The 18,429-nt window shown below is 47.3% G+C and overlaps 1 protein-coding gene across 3 annotated transcripts in view; it reads right to left on the minus strand.

Annotated features, from left to right (window-relative positions):
- Nucleotides 1-1,047: 1,047 nt before the first annotated feature.
- The window catches only part of LOC143296140 (vacuolar protein sorting-associated protein 54-like), a 56,752-nt gene continuing 39,370 nt past the window's right edge, over nucleotides 1,048-18,429 (minus strand). For all 3 annotated transcript variants that reach the window (XM_076607936.1, XM_076607937.1, XM_076607935.1), the window contains exons 19-26: nucleotides 17,972-18,026; nucleotides 16,726-16,831; nucleotides 15,885-15,972; nucleotides 11,139-11,260; nucleotides 9,642-9,722; nucleotides 8,347-8,454; nucleotides 6,185-6,279; nucleotides 1,048-4,345 (exon numbers count right to left, since the gene is read on the minus strand). In XM_076607936.1, the coding sequence (XP_076464051.1) occupies nucleotides 4,246-4,345; nucleotides 6,185-6,279; nucleotides 8,347-8,454; nucleotides 9,642-9,722; nucleotides 11,139-11,260; nucleotides 15,885-15,972; nucleotides 16,726-16,831; nucleotides 17,972-18,026 (755 nt within the window). In that variant the 3' untranslated portion in view covers nucleotides 1,048-4,245. The remainder of the gene's footprint in view (nucleotides 4,346-6,184; nucleotides 6,280-8,346; nucleotides 8,455-9,641; nucleotides 9,723-11,138; nucleotides 11,261-15,884; nucleotides 15,973-16,725; nucleotides 16,832-17,971; nucleotides 18,027-18,429) is intronic.

Below are 18,429 nucleotides of genomic sequence, written 5' to 3' on the forward strand. Positions count from 1 at the left end.
TTTGTTCACCAGTGTATTGAAGCGAACTGAGTGTGTCTGATGATGCTGTGTGTGTTGTGTGTGAAACATGGCTGTAATAGTGTTGTACGGCTGGTCCATGTTGTGTGTGAAACATGGCTGTGATAGTGTTGTAGGGCTGGTCCATGTTGTGTGTGAAGCATGGCTGTGACAGTGTTGTAGGGCTGGTCCATGTTGTGTGTGAAACATGACTGTGACAGTGTTGTAGGGCTGGTCCATGTTGTGTGTGAAACATGGCTGTGACAGTGTTGTAGGGCTGGTCCATGTTGTGTGTGAAACATGGCTGTGACAGTGTTGTAGGGCTGGTCCGTGTTGTGTGTGAAACATGGCTGTGACAGTGTTGTAGGGCTGGTCCATGTTGTGTGTGAAACATGGCTGTGACAGTGTTGTAGGGCTGGTCCATGTTGTGTGTGAAACATGACTGTGACAGTGTTGTAGGGCTGGTCCATGTTGTGTGTGAAACATGGCTGTGACAGTGTTGTAGGGCTGGTCCATGTTGTGAGTGAAACATGGCTGTGACAGTGTTGTAGGGCTGGTCCATGTTGTGTGTGAAACATGGCTGTGACAGTGTTGTAGGGCTGGTCCATGTTGTGTGTGAAACATGGCTGTGACAGTGTTGTAGGGCTGGTCCATGTTGTGTGTGAAGCATGGCTGTGACAGTGCACTCAGCTGTTGCAGGGCTGGTCCAGACACTGCAGTGCAGCTGCACCGATGGGATACAGTGTTGAGGTAAATCCCAAACCAACAGGTGAGTGACAGGTGACAGACAAATGGAAAAGATGATCTGTTGACGTGTCAGGAGGAAACCCTTTGTGTTGTACTGATGTCATAGAGTGTGGTTTGGGGAATGACCACCACACTTACACACACACCACATCATGTGCACCTAACACACACACACACACACACACACACAGAGCCACACACAGAGCCACACACACACGCATGCGCACAAATGCACATACATGTGCACACACTATACACATACACACACACGAGTGAAAACTTTCCACACAGACACACAGTATATAGATTCACAGTATCTCATTAATGCCCCAAATCACAATTTGTCCTTTACATCTTTTAGTTAATAACTGAATGTGTGCTCTTTTGTGCACTAACATAAACAAATCACACACACATACACACACAGGGAGAAAATGCACACACTTACTCAAAATACATGTGCTTATGTACACATCCACACATAAGTTACATAATGTGAAAAGGCAACCAGCATGTACATTTTACAAGCAAAACATGTGTCAACATGACCAGTATTGTTCCAGCTATGATCCCAAAGCCCAGAAAGAGAGAGGGAGAGAGAGAGAGAGAGAGAGAGAGAGAGAGGGAGAGAGAGAGAACAGTGCTACACCACAGTTTCAATTTCCCAAAAGGCGTCATTGCGTTTGGACAAAGTCATATAAGCTACACCACATCTGCTAGTCCGATGCCTGACCAGCAGCATAACCCAACACCCTCAGTCAGGCCATGAGTGCATGTATATTTGTGCCAAAAGAAGCGCTTCAAAGACACTCTGAAAGCTTCTCTGAAGGCCTTCAACATCAGCCACGACACATGGGAGCTGAATGCAATGGACAGACCAAAGTGGCGTTCAGCTGTCCACAAAGGCGCCAAATCCTGTGAGGCCAACAGAATCGCTGCAGCAGAGCAACTCAGACAGGCCAGGAAAAGCAGTACCAGCAAGTCCCCGACAGCCGCCACCATCCCCTGTCCACACTGTGTCAGAACCTTTCGGGCGCGGATTGGCCTGAGCAGTCATCTGCGCACCCACAGAGCCCAACCCACCCACCCCCAGGATGACTAGATGGTCCTCATCGATCCCAACGGACGAACCACCATTTGTGTACCTACTGGAGTGGATTCTGTGTACCTATTGGAGTGGATTCTGTGTACCTAATGGAGTGGATTCTGTGTACCTAATGGAGTGGATTCTGTGTACCTATTGGAGTGGATTCTGTGTGTACCTATTGGAGTGGATTTTGTGTACCCATTGGAGTGGATTTTGCCAGAGGACAACACTCTCGTTGACATGGGTTCTTTTTCAGTGCGTCAAGTACGTGCTGCACACAGGACCTCGGTTCTTCCCTCTTCCGCATGACTAGACACTCGTTTTAATTTTCCAGTCGAACTTGGGAGAAAAGGTAAAAGCGGAATTCAAACCCAGACCCTCACTGACTCTCTGTGTTGGCAGACGAGTGTCTTAACCATTCATCCCCCTTCCTCCTTGCAACACGACTGGTGATAACAATTCAACTTCCACCTGACATGCACAGCAATCTACAATGACAAAACACTGAATTTTGAAAGCAACACATCTTTCAGTGAAACTGAACTGACAGGAGAGAGGTAAAGCCTTCATACCTCCTGTGTGATTCCATCGAACTGACAGGAGAGAGGCAAAGCCTTCATACCTCCTGTGTGATTCCACTGAACTGACAGGAGAGAGGCAAAGCCTTCATACCTCCTGTGTGATTCCACTGAACTGACAGGATTCTGGCTCACATCTGGACCTCTGCTCACAACTGAGGACAGTTTCAAAGCACTGATAAAGCAACAGTTTTACTTTACATCTATCAGCCAACCGATTTTTTTTTTTAACAGCAAATATGGTGCAGCGTATATGGATCATTCTGCATGCTTTGAAATCTCCTCAAAACTGAAACCTGGGAAAGCTTCTCTGTGAAATCTGACATTCATTGCAGGTTTCACTGAAACTCACCATTTCCTGTCTACAGATAGTACTATAACATTGCACACGGCCTTTACACATCTCTCTCTTGTTTACATGGCCTCACAAACATGTTTACATGGCCTCACAAACATGTTTACATGGCCTCAAATATGTTTACATGGCTCATAAACATGTTTACGTGGCCTCACAAACACGTTTACATGGCCTCACAAACACGTTTACATGGCCTCAAATATGTTTACATGGCCCCATAAACATGTTTACATGGCCTCATAAACATGTTTTCATCTGATCATCTACACACTTTCTGCAGACAACAGTGTGTACCACTGAAGGTGACTCACTCACTCTCACTCACTCATTCCCTCGACCGCTGGGGTTGTTGGGGGGACATGAGGAAGATGTCATAGCTCGCCACGCCGTTCTGTTGGCAGCTGTCGTGAGGAGATCTGAAGGTGACACTGATCATCTACACACTTTCTGCAGACAACAGTGTGTACCACTGAAGGTGACACTGATCATCTACACACTTTCTGTTGACAACAGTGTGTACCACTGAAGGTGACACTGATCATCTACACACTTTCTGCAGACAACAGTGTGTACCACTGAAGGTGACACTGATCATCTACACACTTTCTGCAGACAACAAAGTGTTGTGTAACAAACCTCTGAGGAAAGGTACATGGCTGAGCAAGTTGTAGACAACACCACTTTACCTTTTCATGCCCTTCACAACTCTTCATCTTGTTCAATCGTTGCCTGTTCCATTTGTTTGCGAGCAATCTGTACATCATCTGACCTACACACCGTCCATGTAGTGCACCAGGAGGAATGGAGAGGAGGAGGAGGAGGAGGGTCAGGGTGTGTGCCATCTGACCAACACACCGTCCATGTAGTGCACCAGGAGGAGTGGAGAGGAGGAGGAGGAGGAGGGTCAGGGTGTGTGCCATCTGACCAACACACCGTCCATGTAGTGCACCAGGAGGAGTGGAGAGGAGGAGGAGGAGGAGGGTCAGGGTGTGTGTCATCTGACCAACACACCGTCCATGTAGTGCACCAGGAGGAGTGGAGAGGAGGAGGAGGAGGAGGAGGAGGGTCAGGGTGTGTGTCATCTGACCTACACACCGTCCATGTAGTGCACCAGGAGGAGTGGAGAGGAGGAGGAGGAGGAGGAGGGTCAGGGCGTGTGTCATCTGACCTACACACCTGTCCATGTAGTGCACCAGGAGGAGTGGAGAGGAGGAGGAGGAGGAGGAGGGTCAGGGTGTGTGTCATCTGACCTACACACCGTCCATGTAGTGCACCAGGAGGAGTGGAGAGGAGGAGGAGGAGGAGGAGGGTCAGGGTGTGTCATCTGACCTACACACCATCCATGTAGTGCACGAGGAGGAGGAGGAGGAGGAGGAAGGTCAGGGTGTGTGTCATCTGACCCACACGTCGTCCATGTAGTGCACCAGGAGGAGTGGAGAGGAGGAGGAGGAGGAGGAGGAGGAGGGTCAGGGCGTGTGTCATCTGACCCACACATCGTCCATGTTATGCACCAGGTCCTCCAGGCCCTGCAGTGTCACAAAGCTGCCTGCGTAGAACGTCAGGTCAGAGGTCACCAGCCTGTTGACACACAACACACATCTTTACTTTGCTGTGTCAACCATCAGACCACCGTGTAACACACTGTCCACTATGTAACATAATATAACACACTGTTTACTGTGTAACAATGACTCACCCATGCTGAGGACTAAATGAAATGATGATGATGATGACTACGATGATGACTCACCTGTGCTGTGGACTAAATGATGATGATGACAATAATGATGATGATGACTTACCTGTGTTGAGGACTAAATGATGATGATGACAATAATGATGATGATGACTTACCTGTGTTGAGGACTAGATGATGATGTGGAGGAGGAGGATGACTTACCCGTGCTGAGGACTAAATGATGATGATGATGATGATGATGACGATGACTTACCTGTGCTGAGGACTAAATGATGATGATGATGATGATGATGACTTACCGATACTGAGGTCTAATTGATGATGATGATGATGATGATGACTTACCTGTGCTGAGGACTAGATGATGATGTGGAGGAGGAGGATGACTTACCCGTGCTGAGGACTAAATGATGATGATGATGATGATGACGATGACTTACCTGTGCTGAGGACTTAATGATGATGATGATGATGATGATGACGATGACTTACCGATACTGAGGTCTAAATGATGATGATGATGATAACGATGACTTACCTGTGCTGAGGACTAAATGATGATGATGATGATGATGACTTACCGATACTGAGGTCTAAATGATGATGATGATGATGACGATGACTTACCTGTGCTGAGGATTAAATGATGATGATGATGATGACTTAACTGTGCTGAGGACTAAATGATGATGATGATGATAACTTACCTGTGCTGAGGACTAAATGATGATGATGATGATGACTTAACTGTGCTGAGGACTAAATGATGATGATGATGATGACTTAACTGTGCTGAGGACTAAATGATGATGATGATGATGACTTAACTGTGCTGAGGACTAAATGATGATGATGATGATGACTTACCTGTGCTGAGGACTAAATGATCTGAGGACTAAATGATGATGATGACGATGACTTACCGATACTGAGGAGTAAATGATGATGATGATGATGATGATGACGATGACTTACCCGTGCTGAGGACTAAATGATGATGATGATGATGATGACGATGACTTACCTGTGCTGAGGACTAAATGATGATGATGATGATGATGATGACGATGACTTACCGATACTGAGGTCTAAATGATGATGATGATGATGACGATGACTTACCTGTGCTGAGGACTAAATGATGATGATGATGATGACTTACCTGTGCTGAGGACTAAATGATGATGATGACGATGACTTAACTGTACTGAGGACTAAATGATGATGATGATGATGACTTACCTGTGCTGAGGACTAAATGATGATGATGATGATGACTTACCTGTGCTGAGGATTAAATGATGATGATGACGATGACTTACCCATGCTGAGGACTAAATGATGACGATGATGATGACTTACCTGTGCTGAAGACTAAATGATGATGATGATGACGATGACTTACCCATGCTGAGGACTAAATGATAATGATGACGATGACTTACCCATGCTGAGGACTAAATGATGATGATGACGATGATGATGACGATGACTTACCCATGCTGAGGACTAAATGATGATGATGATGATGACGATGACTTACCCATGCTGAGGACTAAATGATGATGATGACGATGACTTACCCATGCTGAGGACTAAATGATGATGATGATGATGACTTGCCCATGCTAAGGACTAAATGATGATGATGATGATGATGATGACGATGATCTACCCGTGCTGAGGACTAAATGATGATGATGATGACGATGACTTACCCATGCTGAGGACTGCCATCATTGGTGACCCCCAGCACCACCAAGCGCTGTCGCAGCAGACGTTTGAATGATGTGTTCATCCGCACAAACAGCTCCTGTATTGAAACACACACACTGAGTCACACCTCTCTACACCTATGTCATGGATACTGTGTCACTGTCACACCTCTACACCTGTGTCATGGATACTGTGTCACTGTCACACCTCTACACCTGTGTCATGGACAGTGTGTCACACCTCTCTACACCTGTGTCATGCCCTCTATACCTGTGTCATGGACACTGTGTCACACCTCTCTACACCTGTGTCATGCCCTCTATACCTGTGTCATGGACACTGTGTCACTGTCACACCTCTCTACACCTGTGTCATAGGAACACTGTGTCACTGTCACACCTCTACGCCTGTGTCATGGACACTGAGTCACACCTCTCTATACCTATGTCATGGACACTGTGTCACACCTCTCTACACCTGTGTCATGGACACTGTGTCACACCTCTCTACACCTGTGTCATGGACACTGTGTCACACCTCTCTACACCTGTGTCATGGACACTGTGTCACACCTCTCTATACCTGTGTCATGGACACTGTGTCACACCTCTCTACACCTGTGTCATGGACACTGTGTCACACCTCTCTACACCTGTGTCATGGACACTGTGTCACACCTCTCTACACCTGTGTCATGGACACTGTGTCACACCTCTCTACACCTGTGTCATGGACACTGTGTCACACCTCTCTACACCTGTGTCATGGACACTGTGTCACACCTCTCTACACCTGTGTCATGGACACTGTGTCACACCTCTCTATACCCGTGTCATGGACACTGTGTCACACCTCTCTACACCTGTGTCATGGACACTGTGTCACACCTCTCTACACCTGTGTCATGGACACTGAGTCACACCTCTCTATACCTGTGTCATGGACACTGTGTCACACCCCTCTATACCTGTGTCATGGACACTGTGTCACACCTCTCTATACCTGTGTCATGGACACTGTGTCACACCTCTCTATACCTGTGTCATGGACACTGTGTCACACCTCTCTATACCTGTGTCATGGACACTGTGTCACACCTCTCTATACCTATGTCATGGACACTGTCACACCTCTACACCTGTCATGGACACTGTATCACACCTCTCTACACCTGTGTCATGGACACTGTGTCACTGTCACATCTCTCTACGCCTGTGTCATGGACACTGTGTCACATCTCTCTAACCTGTGTCACGGACACTGTGTCACACCTCTACACCTGTTCGTCACACCTCTCTATACCTGTGTCATGGACACTGTGTCACACCTCTCTACACCTGTGTCATGGACACTGTATCACACCTCTCTACACCTGTGTCATGGACACTGTGTCACTGTCACATCTCTCTACGCCTGTGTCATGGACACTGTGTCACATCTCTCTAACCTGTGTCACGGACACTGTGTCACTGTCACACCATGACACACCACAACACAGAGAACACCTTGTGACCTGTCAAAATCCATGACTTTTTCCCACACCTTTTCCAGCCCTTACTCAATAGTTTTCATTCCAACACAAAGCCATCGCAAATCAAACATTCATCTGCTGCACTGTTGACAATACATATAAGAATACCCTATTATTCTTCTTCAAACTGTGTGTCAACAATAGATATAAGGATATCCTCTTATCATTATTCAAATTATGTGTCAAGGAAAGAGATATAAGGGTATCCTCTTATCATTATTCCAATTATGTGTCAACAAAAGACATATAAGGATATCCTCTTATCAATATTCAAATTCTGTGTCAACAAAAGAAATATAAGGATATCCTCTTATCAATATTCAAATTGTGTGTCAACAAAAAAGATATAAGGATATCCTCTTATCAATATTCAAATTGTGTGTCAACAAAAGAGATATAAGGATATCCTCTTATCAATATTCAAACTTCATCACTTTTTCTTTTTAATGTCTTAAACTGTTAGTTAAATGGTACTGGTCAGGAATCTGTATACATAAAAAAAAATGATTAAAACAATCCAAGGCTACCCCAGACAATGAAGGGCTACCCCCCAGACTTTTTCCAGCTCTGGAGACGCTTCCTTCAGTTTCCCAAGACATGCCCACACCCCATGACTGTGTGACCCCTGCTTACCCTGACTTGTTGCTGGGGCAACACGCCCAGTAACGCCTCGTGCAGTTTGGCCAGCTGCTTACACACTGACCGGAAACACTGAGACGGCATTGGGGCCTTCACTTCGTACTGAAACACACGTCACTTGACAGTAAACATCACACACTGACTGTCATACTGACACACAGTCACTTCAAGGAACAACAGGTGAAATGGGGGGTGGAACAGTGAAATGGGGGGTGGAACAACAGGTGAAATGGGGGGGTGGAACAGTGAAATGGGGGGTGGAACAGTGAAATGGGGGGTGGACAATCAGTGAAATGGGGGGTGGAACATCAGTGAAATGGGGGGTGGAACAGCAGGTGAAATGGGGGGTGGAACAGCAGGTGAAATGGGGGGTGGAACAACAGTGAAATGGGGGGTGGAACAACAGTGAAATGGGGGGTGGAACAGCAGTGAAATGGGGGGTGGAACATCAGTGAAATGGGGGGTGGAACAGCAGTGAAATGGGGGGTGGAACATCAGTGAAATGGGGGGTGGAACAGCAAGTGGAATGGGGGGTGGAACATCAGTGAAATGGGGGGTGGAACAACAGTGAAATGGGGGGTGGAACAGCAAGTGGAATGGGGGGTGGAACAACAGGTGAAATGGGGGGTGGAACATCAGTGAAATGGGGGGTGGAACAACAGTGAAATGGGGGGTGGAACAGCAAGTGGAATGGGGGGGTGGAACAGCAAGTGAAATGGGGGGTGGAACAACAGGTGAAATGGGGGGTGGAACAGCAGTGAAATGGGGGGTGGAACAGCAGTGAAATGGGGGGTGGAACAACAGGTGAAATGGGGGGTGGAACAACAGGTGAAATGGGGGTGGAACAGCAGGTGAAATGGGGGTGGAACAACAGTGAAATGGGGGGTGGAACAACAGGTGAAATGGGGGGTGGAACAGGTGAAATGGGGGTGGAACAACAGGTGAAATGGCGGTGGAACAACAGGTGAAATGGGGGGTGGAACAACAGGTGAAATGGGGGGTGGAACAACAGGTGAAATGGCGGTGGAACAACAGGTGAAATGGAACAGCAGGTGAAATGGGGAACAACAGGTGAAATGGGGGGTGGAACAACAGGTGAAATGGGGGGTGGAACAGCAGGTGAAATGGGGGTGGAACCCTGACTACTGGACCAGAAGGTTAACACTTCACCAGTTCTGACACAGCGCCTGAGTGGAAATCAGCTGATCTCATCACCATCGTTCAATAACATTTCTCCTCTCTCTCCCTCTCTCTCTCTCCCTCTCCCTCTCTCTCTCTCTCCCACTCACCTTGGACAGAAGACCCTCCAGACTGTTCTCAGCGATGCTGACCAGTTTGTTGCAGATCTCCTCAATGTGGTCCTGGTAGTCCTGTCACCACACAACACACCAAACCATCAATCATCCAGGGAACTCTGTTACCATTACCATGGAATCATTCAGGGAACTCTGTTACCTTTACCATGGAATCATTCAGGGAACTCTGTTACCATTACCATGGAATCATTCAGGGAACTCTGTTACCATTACCATGGAATCATTCAGGGAACTATGTTACCATCACCATGGAATCATTCAGGGAATTCTGTTACCATGGAATCATTCAGGGAACTCTGTTACCATTACCATGGAATCATTCAGGGAACTCTGTTACCATTACCATGGAATCATTCAGGGAACTCTGTTACCATTACCATGGAATCATCCAGGGAACTATGTTACCATGGAATCATTCAGGGAACTCTGTTACCATTACCATGGAATCATTCAGGGAGATAAGGGGAAAACAAGATGAAATGTATGTAGTTCAGGCAGTGTGCACTCTCAGGAAACAAGAAATGTATGTAGTTCAGGCAGTGTGCACTCTAAGGAAACAAGAAATGTATGTAGTTCAGGCAGTGTGCACTCTAAGGAAACAAGAAATGTATGTAGTTCAGGCAGTGTGCACTCTATGGAAACAAGGAATGTATGTAGTTCAGGCAGTGTGCACTCTAAGGAAACAAGAAATGTATGTAGTTCAGGCAGTGTGCACTCTAAGGAAACAAGAAATGTATGTAGTTCAGGCAGTGTGCACTCTATGGAAACAAGAAATGTATGTAGTTCAGGCAGTGTGCACTCTCAGGAAACAAGAAATGTATGTCGTTCAGGCAGTGTACACTCCAAGGAAACAAGAAATGTATGTCGTTCAGGCAGTGTACACTCCAAGGAAACAAGAAATGTATGTCGTTCAGGCAGTGTGCACTCTAAGGAAACAAGAAATGTATGTCGTTCAGGCAGTGTGCACTCTATGGAAACAAGAAATGTATGTAGTTCAGGCAGTGTGCACTCTCAGGAAACAAGAAATGTATGTAGTTCAGGCAGTGTGCACTCTAAGGAAACAAGAAATGTATGTCGTTCAGGCAGTGTACACTCCAAGGAAACAAGAAATGTATGTCGTTCAGGCAGTGTGCACTCCAAGGAAACAAGAAATGTATGTCGTTCAGGCAGTGTACACTCTAAGGAAACAAGAGAAATGTACATAGTTCAGGCAGTGTACACTCTAAGGAAACAAGAAATGTATGTAGTTCAGGCAGTGTGCACTCTAAGGAAACAAGAAATGTATGTAGTTCAGGCAGTGTGCACTCTAAGGAAACAAGAAATGTATGTAGTGCAGGCAGTGTACACTCTCAGGAAACAAGAAATGTATGTAGTGCAGGCAGTGTGCACTCTAAGGAAACAAATGAATGGACTGTGCACTCCATGCAGTGAAATAAGGGCAGCACAGTGAAGACAGCCAACATCCCTCACCTTGACGATCTTGTCGAAGTGTTTGAGCATGGAGTGGTTCTTGGCAGGCAGGGCAGCCTCAAAGTGGGTTTGAACCTGAGGGATATAGTGCACCACCAGCTGCAGGCACCGTGACGCCAGACCTGTGACATCATCTACCTTCATCACTACCTTTCCTTTGGTGGGTGAGGGGGGGAGGGATGGGGGATAGAGCACAGTCGGGGGAGGGGGGGAGCGGGAGGGATGCACCAAAGGCCACATTTTCCTTTGGAAATGTCATCATCAACAGCTTCTTTTCACACACTGTGCACAACTTCAACTGTAGCAACTGAATTGTACAGACACAGAAGACAGAATAGTAACACCACTCACACACAAACAGTAACACCACTCACACACAAACAGTACCACTCACACACAAACAGAACAGTAACACCACTCACTCACAAACAGAGCACACCAAACAATAACACCACTCACTCACAAACAGAACACACCAAACAATAACACCACTCACTCACAAACAGAGCACACCAAACAGTAACACCACTCACACACAAACAGTAACACCACTCACACACAAACAGAACACACCAAACAGTAACACCACTCACACACAAACAGAACACACCAAACAATAACACCACTCACACACAAACAGAACACACCAAACAATAACACCACTCACACACAAACAGAACACACCTATTACAGACAAGATTACAGTCTTCATCACCTGAAAATGACTTGGTCAGAAATAATGACATGATTTAGTTTTGGTTGGGATATACCCCCATTATGCTGAAAAATAATATGATGATGGAGTCTCCCGTCGGACCGACGGATGAGTAGGCAGACAGGCTTATCTGTCGGTGTGTGTCTTCATATGGAAGAAAGAGTCAAATTCTGGATGCGCAGCACTTCCCACAGGTGTTGCAAAGGAAAACGTCCCCAGAAGTTGAGCCATGCTTCCTTCACTCACGCTTCTACTTAATGGCCAGCGTTCTCTTGTTTTCAAACGTCTTTATGCCACTAGAGCACAGCATCCTCCAGCGACAGCGGTCAAGGGCATCAGTTTCAAAGGAAGCGATGCCTATGTCACAGGCTTTGAGGTTTGTCTTCAAGGTGACCTTGAAGCGCTTGCAGGGTCTTCCAAGCTCGCGGTGGCCTTCCTTCAGCTGGCCATACAATTGCATCTTCGGGATCCTGCTGTCTGTCATAAGGACAACGTGTCCTGTCCAGTGTAGCTGGCACTGGATCAGCAGGCTTTCGATGCTGGGCAGGCCGCTCCTTTCTAGGACCTGGAGATTGGAGACCCTGTCTTGCCACTTTATACCAAGAATCTTTCGTAGGCATCTCTGGTGAAACTGCTCAAGTTGTTGAATGTAACACAGTAGTACAACAAGGTGGTCAGCACAACAGCTCTGAGCCTGATGCCTTTGTTGTTCCACAGCCTGTTGTTGAGTCTGCCAAAGACGGAGCTGGCCTTGGCGATGTGCAGCGTCACTTCCGCATCAAGGGCTCCATTGCTGCATAGGGTGCTGCCCAGGTATCAAAACTTCTCGACAGACTTGATCTCTGTGTCACTGATCTTGACTGGAGGTTGGGGGAGGCACTGGCGTTCTGTGAGCTAGCTGGTTGGTATATGGACTTGGTCTTGCTGAGGCTGATGGGGAGTCCAAAGCGCCTGCAGGAGGCTGAAAACCAGCCCATAATGAACTATGAACTGCATGTCCTCATGGGTGTGTGCAGCAAGCGCGCAGTCATCAGTGAAGAGGAACTCTCTCAACAGTGCCTCAAAAACCCTGGACCTGGTGTGGAGTAGCCACAAGTTGAAAAGTTTGCCATCTGTGTGAAACTGAATGTAGATGCCCCAGTCAGTCTTGGAAGGCGTCAATCAGCATGGCAGAGAAAAGAATGGAGAACAGTGTGGGTGCCAGGACGCAGCCCTGCTTTACTCCATTTACCACAGGGAACGGATCCGACATGTCAGTATTTTCCTGTACTCTCGCCTGCATGCCATCGTGGAATGATGCAATCAGCTGGATTAGGCTCTCTGGGCCACCAAACTTCAGGAGGATCTTCCACAGACCACGGCAGTTCACTGTGTCGAAGGCCTTAGTCAGGTCTACAAAGACCATGTGGAGCTCCTTGTTCTGCTCACGGCACTTCTCTTGCATCTGGTGAACAGCAAACACCATGTCACATGTTCCCCTGTCTGAGCGGAAGCCGCACTGTGCTTTAGGGATGACTGTGTTGGAGAGATGGTCAACAGTCTGTTCAGTATGATGCAGGTGAAGATCTTGCTGGCGATGCTGAGGAGAGAGATTCCACGGTGGTTATCACAAGATGGTTTGTCTCCCTTCCGTTTGTAAATGTGGACAATTGAAGCATCCATGAAATCCTGGGGGACCTCCCCTCTCCCCCAGATAGACTGGAACAGGGCAGTCAGGTTATCTGTCAGCACCTCGCCTCCATATTTGTAGATGTCAGCCTGGATTCCATCCGCTCCTGGTGCTTTTCCTGACGGGGCAACAAGCGAGTCATTGACTGGTAGCTGTGGGAGGGCTGCAATTACCTCTTCAGATATGGATAAGTCCCTGTTGAGGAGGGTGCTGAAGTGCTCTGCCCAGCGGGCAAGGGTGTCTTTCTTGTCTGTCAGGAGGGTGGTCTGGTCCAAGGCTAAGACAGGGGCTGATTCTGTGACTCTCGGCCCATACACAGCTTGGAGACCATCATGGAAAGTCTTCGTGTCGTGAGCATCAGCAGCAGACTGAAACTCTTCAGACTTTCTATCCCACCAGGTGTTCTTCATCTCACGCAGCCTCTTCTGTACAAGTTGCCTGGTTTGCAAGAACTGGTTCTTCTTCCTCTGGCAGTCTTTATCGGAAATGTGATCCTGATGCCGTGTGTTCAGGAGCTTGGAGATTCCAGAGTCGTTCTCGTCAAACCAGTCTTTGTGGCTCCTCTGTACAAAGTCGAGTGTCAGCTGCTGCTGTGTACACAGCATCTCTAAAGGTGCTCCATACCTCTTCTACATCAGTTGATGCAGGAATTTCTTGGAGAGCTGCTTGGATTTGCTGCTACAGCACGTCCTTGGTGATAGGGAGGCGGTGGCTGTTCAGCTTTCTAAGGGGTTTCTGCCTGGCTGGTTGGAGCTTGCATGCAAGTCTGATGTTCATCTTTTGGTGTACCAGGCGATGGTCCGACCAACAGACTGTTTCTCTCATGCAGCATGTAATGGAAACATCCGTCTGCCCAACAATCACATAGTTCAGCATGTGCCACTGCTTGAAGCGGGAGTGCATCCATGTGTTCTTGTACTTGTCTGCTTGTTGGAAGAGGGTGTTGGTGATGGTCAGTCCATGCTGCGTGCAGAGTGAGAGCAAAAGCAGTCCGTTGGAGTTGCCAGTGCCATGCTGTCCAAGGACTTTTGGCCACGAGGAGAAGTCCACGCTGACGCGCGCATTGAAATCCCTAAGGATGATCAGCCTGTCCTTTCTGTCTACCACTGAAATGGTGTGGCTGAGCTCCTCGTAGAAAGCTTCTTTGATGTCATCAGGGTTGGTCATCATCGGGGCATAGTAGCTGATGACTGTGGAGAAGTGATCCTTGGACAGCTTTAGACGCAGGGTCATCAGCATATCGTTTATCCCACATGGAAGGCTGTCAAGCTGTCGTGCAAGTTTGGTTTGTATGGCAAAGCCCACACCTGAGGTTCCCATCTGGCTTCCCAATGCAGTAGAAGGTGTAGCCCCCTCCAACTTCCTCCAGCTGGGTTTCACCGGCAAACCTGGTTTCGCTCAGGGCTGCTATATCCACCTGGTAGCAATCAAGCATTCTAGCAATGAGCGATGTGCACCTTTCTGGTCTGTTGTCTCTGTCCAAAAGGGTGCGAACATTCCAGGCACCCAGAGTCAGGACATGACTCCTGGTTCTTTTCTCTGTTGTTTTCAACCGCTAGTGTTGGATGTCCAAGTAGGTGTGGTTTCCTACTAGGTACTAGGCGAGGCAGGCTTTGTTTGGGGATCCTTTTATCTCCCCTTCCCCATGTGGGGACAGCAGCGCTGTCCCTAAAAAGGGCTGCTCTGACACTGTGGGAGGATACAGGCGCCGCATCTGCCCCAGTCTACGGCGGACGACCATTACCCCACAGCCGCCTGCGTTGTGACTAGGAACTGCCAGCAGCATCCTCTGCCTGTCCCCGTTACCACTTCTCCATCGCCGCAGGGCTTGGGAAAGCTGGGTGTTGAAGGGCTAGCTCGTCGTTCCGACATTAGCCTGGTTGCCTGACCAGCACAGGTGACTTTTTTTAGTGAGGAGGAGTTGTGCAGTCCCTTCCCCACTCTCTCACCTACCGACACTCACAGTCCCACAGGTGCAGATACTGCCACATGTAGAACGGCCTCGGCAGGTGCAGGTTTTTTCTTCGGAGTTCCATCTCCTAGGAGGACTTCCAGCCAAGGATAAAAGCTCCCCCTGCCCTTTGGTCATCCTCTTCCACCTTCACAGCCATTGGGAAAGGTTTTCTCCTCCACCTGGTCCGTCGTTGGGAGACTTCACATGCGGCAGGTAGTACTGGGTTACATGGTACCAGTAGCAAGGACTAAGCCCCTGACATGACTACAATAATATATTCTGTATCTAAATGAACTAGATTATACCATTATATTCAGACACTGGATAATAAGCTTCCAAACTCTATTACATAACTTTCATCAAACAAAACCCACACTTACCCAGGTTTCTGTTAAAACCCACACTTACCCAGGTTTCTGACAGAGATAGTCTTCAGGCCGACCAGCTGTCTGGCCCCAGCCCCAATCAGCAGCTGACACGTCCTGGAGTTGAACATCTGCACAACACCATCACATCACATCACATCACATCACATCACACAACACATGACATGACATCACACATGACATCACATCACATCGCATCACACATCACATCACATCGCATCACACATCACATCACATCGCATCACACATCACATCACGTCATGTCATATCACATAACAACACAACACAGCACAAGACAGACACACAGAGACAAAGAGGAACACCACAGAAGACACACACAAACACACAGAACAAAGAGGAAAACAGCAGAAGACAGACAGAACAAAGAGGAAAACAGCAGAAGACAGACAGAACAAAGAGGAACACAGCAGAAGACAGAGAGAACAAAGAGGAACACAGCAGAACAAAGAGGAACACAGCAGAAGACAGACAGGACAAAGAGGAACACAGCAGAATAAAGAGGAACGCAGCAGGAGGCAGACAGAACAAAGAGGAACACAGAAGAACAAAGAGGAACACAGCAGAAGGCAGACAGAACAAAGAGGAAGACAGCAGAAGACACACAGAACAAAGCGGAACACAGCAGAAGACAGACGGAACAAAGAGGAACACAGCAGGAGACACACAGAACAAAGAGGAACACAGCAGAAGACACACAGAAGAAAGAGGAACACAGCAGAAGACAGACAGAACAAAGAGGAACACAGCAGGAGACACACAGAACAAAGAGGAACACAGCAGAAGACAGACGGAACAAAGAGGAAGACAGAAGACGCAGCAGACAACAGAAGAGAGGAGGGCACCTTGAGCAGGTCGACCAGACGAGACAGGAGGTCTGGAGCGGCAGTGGGGATGTCAGTGACACACTGACAGTACTCCATCACCATCTTCACCAGCATCAGTACAGTGCTGCACACCCCATCATCATCATCATCATCATCATCATCATCATCATCATCATGTCAGTGACACACTGACAGTACTCCATCACCATCTTCACCAGCATCAGTACAGTGCTGCACACCCCATCATCATCATCATCATCATGTCAGCGACACATCAGCACTGTGTTACACACCACACGGTTCCAGTCAGTGCGTTCTATGTGCCTGGCATAGCGACACATCAGCTCTGTGTTACACACCACACGGTTCCAGTCAGTGTGTTCTATGTGCCTGGCATAGCGACACATCAGCACTGTGCTACACACCACACGGTTCCAGTCAGTGTGTTCTATGTGCCTGGCATAGCGACACATCAGCACTGTGTTACACACCACACGGTTCCAGTCAGTGTGTTCTATGTGCCTGGCATAGCGACACATCAGCTCTGTGTTACACACCACACGGTTCCAGTCAGTGTGTTCTATGTGCCTGGCATAGCGACACATCAGCACTGTGCTACACACCACACGGTTCCAGTCAGTGTGTTCTATGTGCCTGGCATAGCGACACATCAGCACTGTGCTACACACCACACGGTTCCAGTCAGTGTGTTCTATGTGCCTGGCATAGCGACACATCAGCACTGTGCTACACACCGCACGGTTCCAGTCAGTGTGTTCTATGTGCCTGGCATCGCTTTGTGGTCCCTGTTGTCTCACAGTGTCTGTCTCTGAACTACACAGTGCGCTAATCTCAATGGAGTTTCTTCAGACAAACCTATAAACATGATGATTAACTCACACACACACACACACATGCACACACACACACACACACACACACACACACACACCTATATCCAGGTTTATAACAAGAGACAATCAGAAGTCATACGCATCTTTCTCTTGCACTTAAAACATGATAATATCCAGGATGATGTCTAATTGTTAGGAGGAAAAAAAACAACAAAAAACAAGAGCACACACACACACACACACACACACACACACACACACACACAAGAAGAGAAAAGTAAATGCAAGGAAAAGAAAAGTCAAGACAGGATCAATGCAAGGACTGCAGAGATGATAAAATGATTTGCACAGAGCTTCAAGAATATGCACCATAGCAAACTGTCCTAATAAATAAATGAATAAATTCTCACCCAACCACAGCATATCTTTCACCATTTACAAGCAGGGTTTCCGTGGGCCGGCTCTCTGTAACACACAAACATAACTTATCACAACATGTTGACACAAATTTTTGAAACACACACACAATTTGTCACTACATGTTGACACAAACCTTTTACACACAACTTGTCATTGCATGTTGACACAGTATCAGTATCAGCATCAGTAGCTCAAGGAGGCGGCACTGCATTCGGACAAATCCATATACGCTACACCACATCTGCCAAGCAGATGCCTGACCAGCAGAATAACCCAACGCGCTTAGTCAGGCCTTGAGAAAAAAATATAATAAAATAATAATGATAAATAAAAAATAAAAAAATGAAAATAAATAAATAATACACACAACTTGTCATTATATGTTGACACAAATTTCTCTGTAACACACGCAACATGTCACTACATGTTGACACAATCTCTGTAACAC

Source organism: Babylonia areolata, chromosome 21 (assembly GCF_041734735.1).
Source record: "Babylonia areolata isolate BAREFJ2019XMU chromosome 21, ASM4173473v1, whole genome shotgun sequence".
In the NCBI taxonomy this organism is placed as follows: domain Eukaryota; kingdom Metazoa; phylum Mollusca; class Gastropoda; order Neogastropoda; family Buccinidae; genus Babylonia; species Babylonia areolata.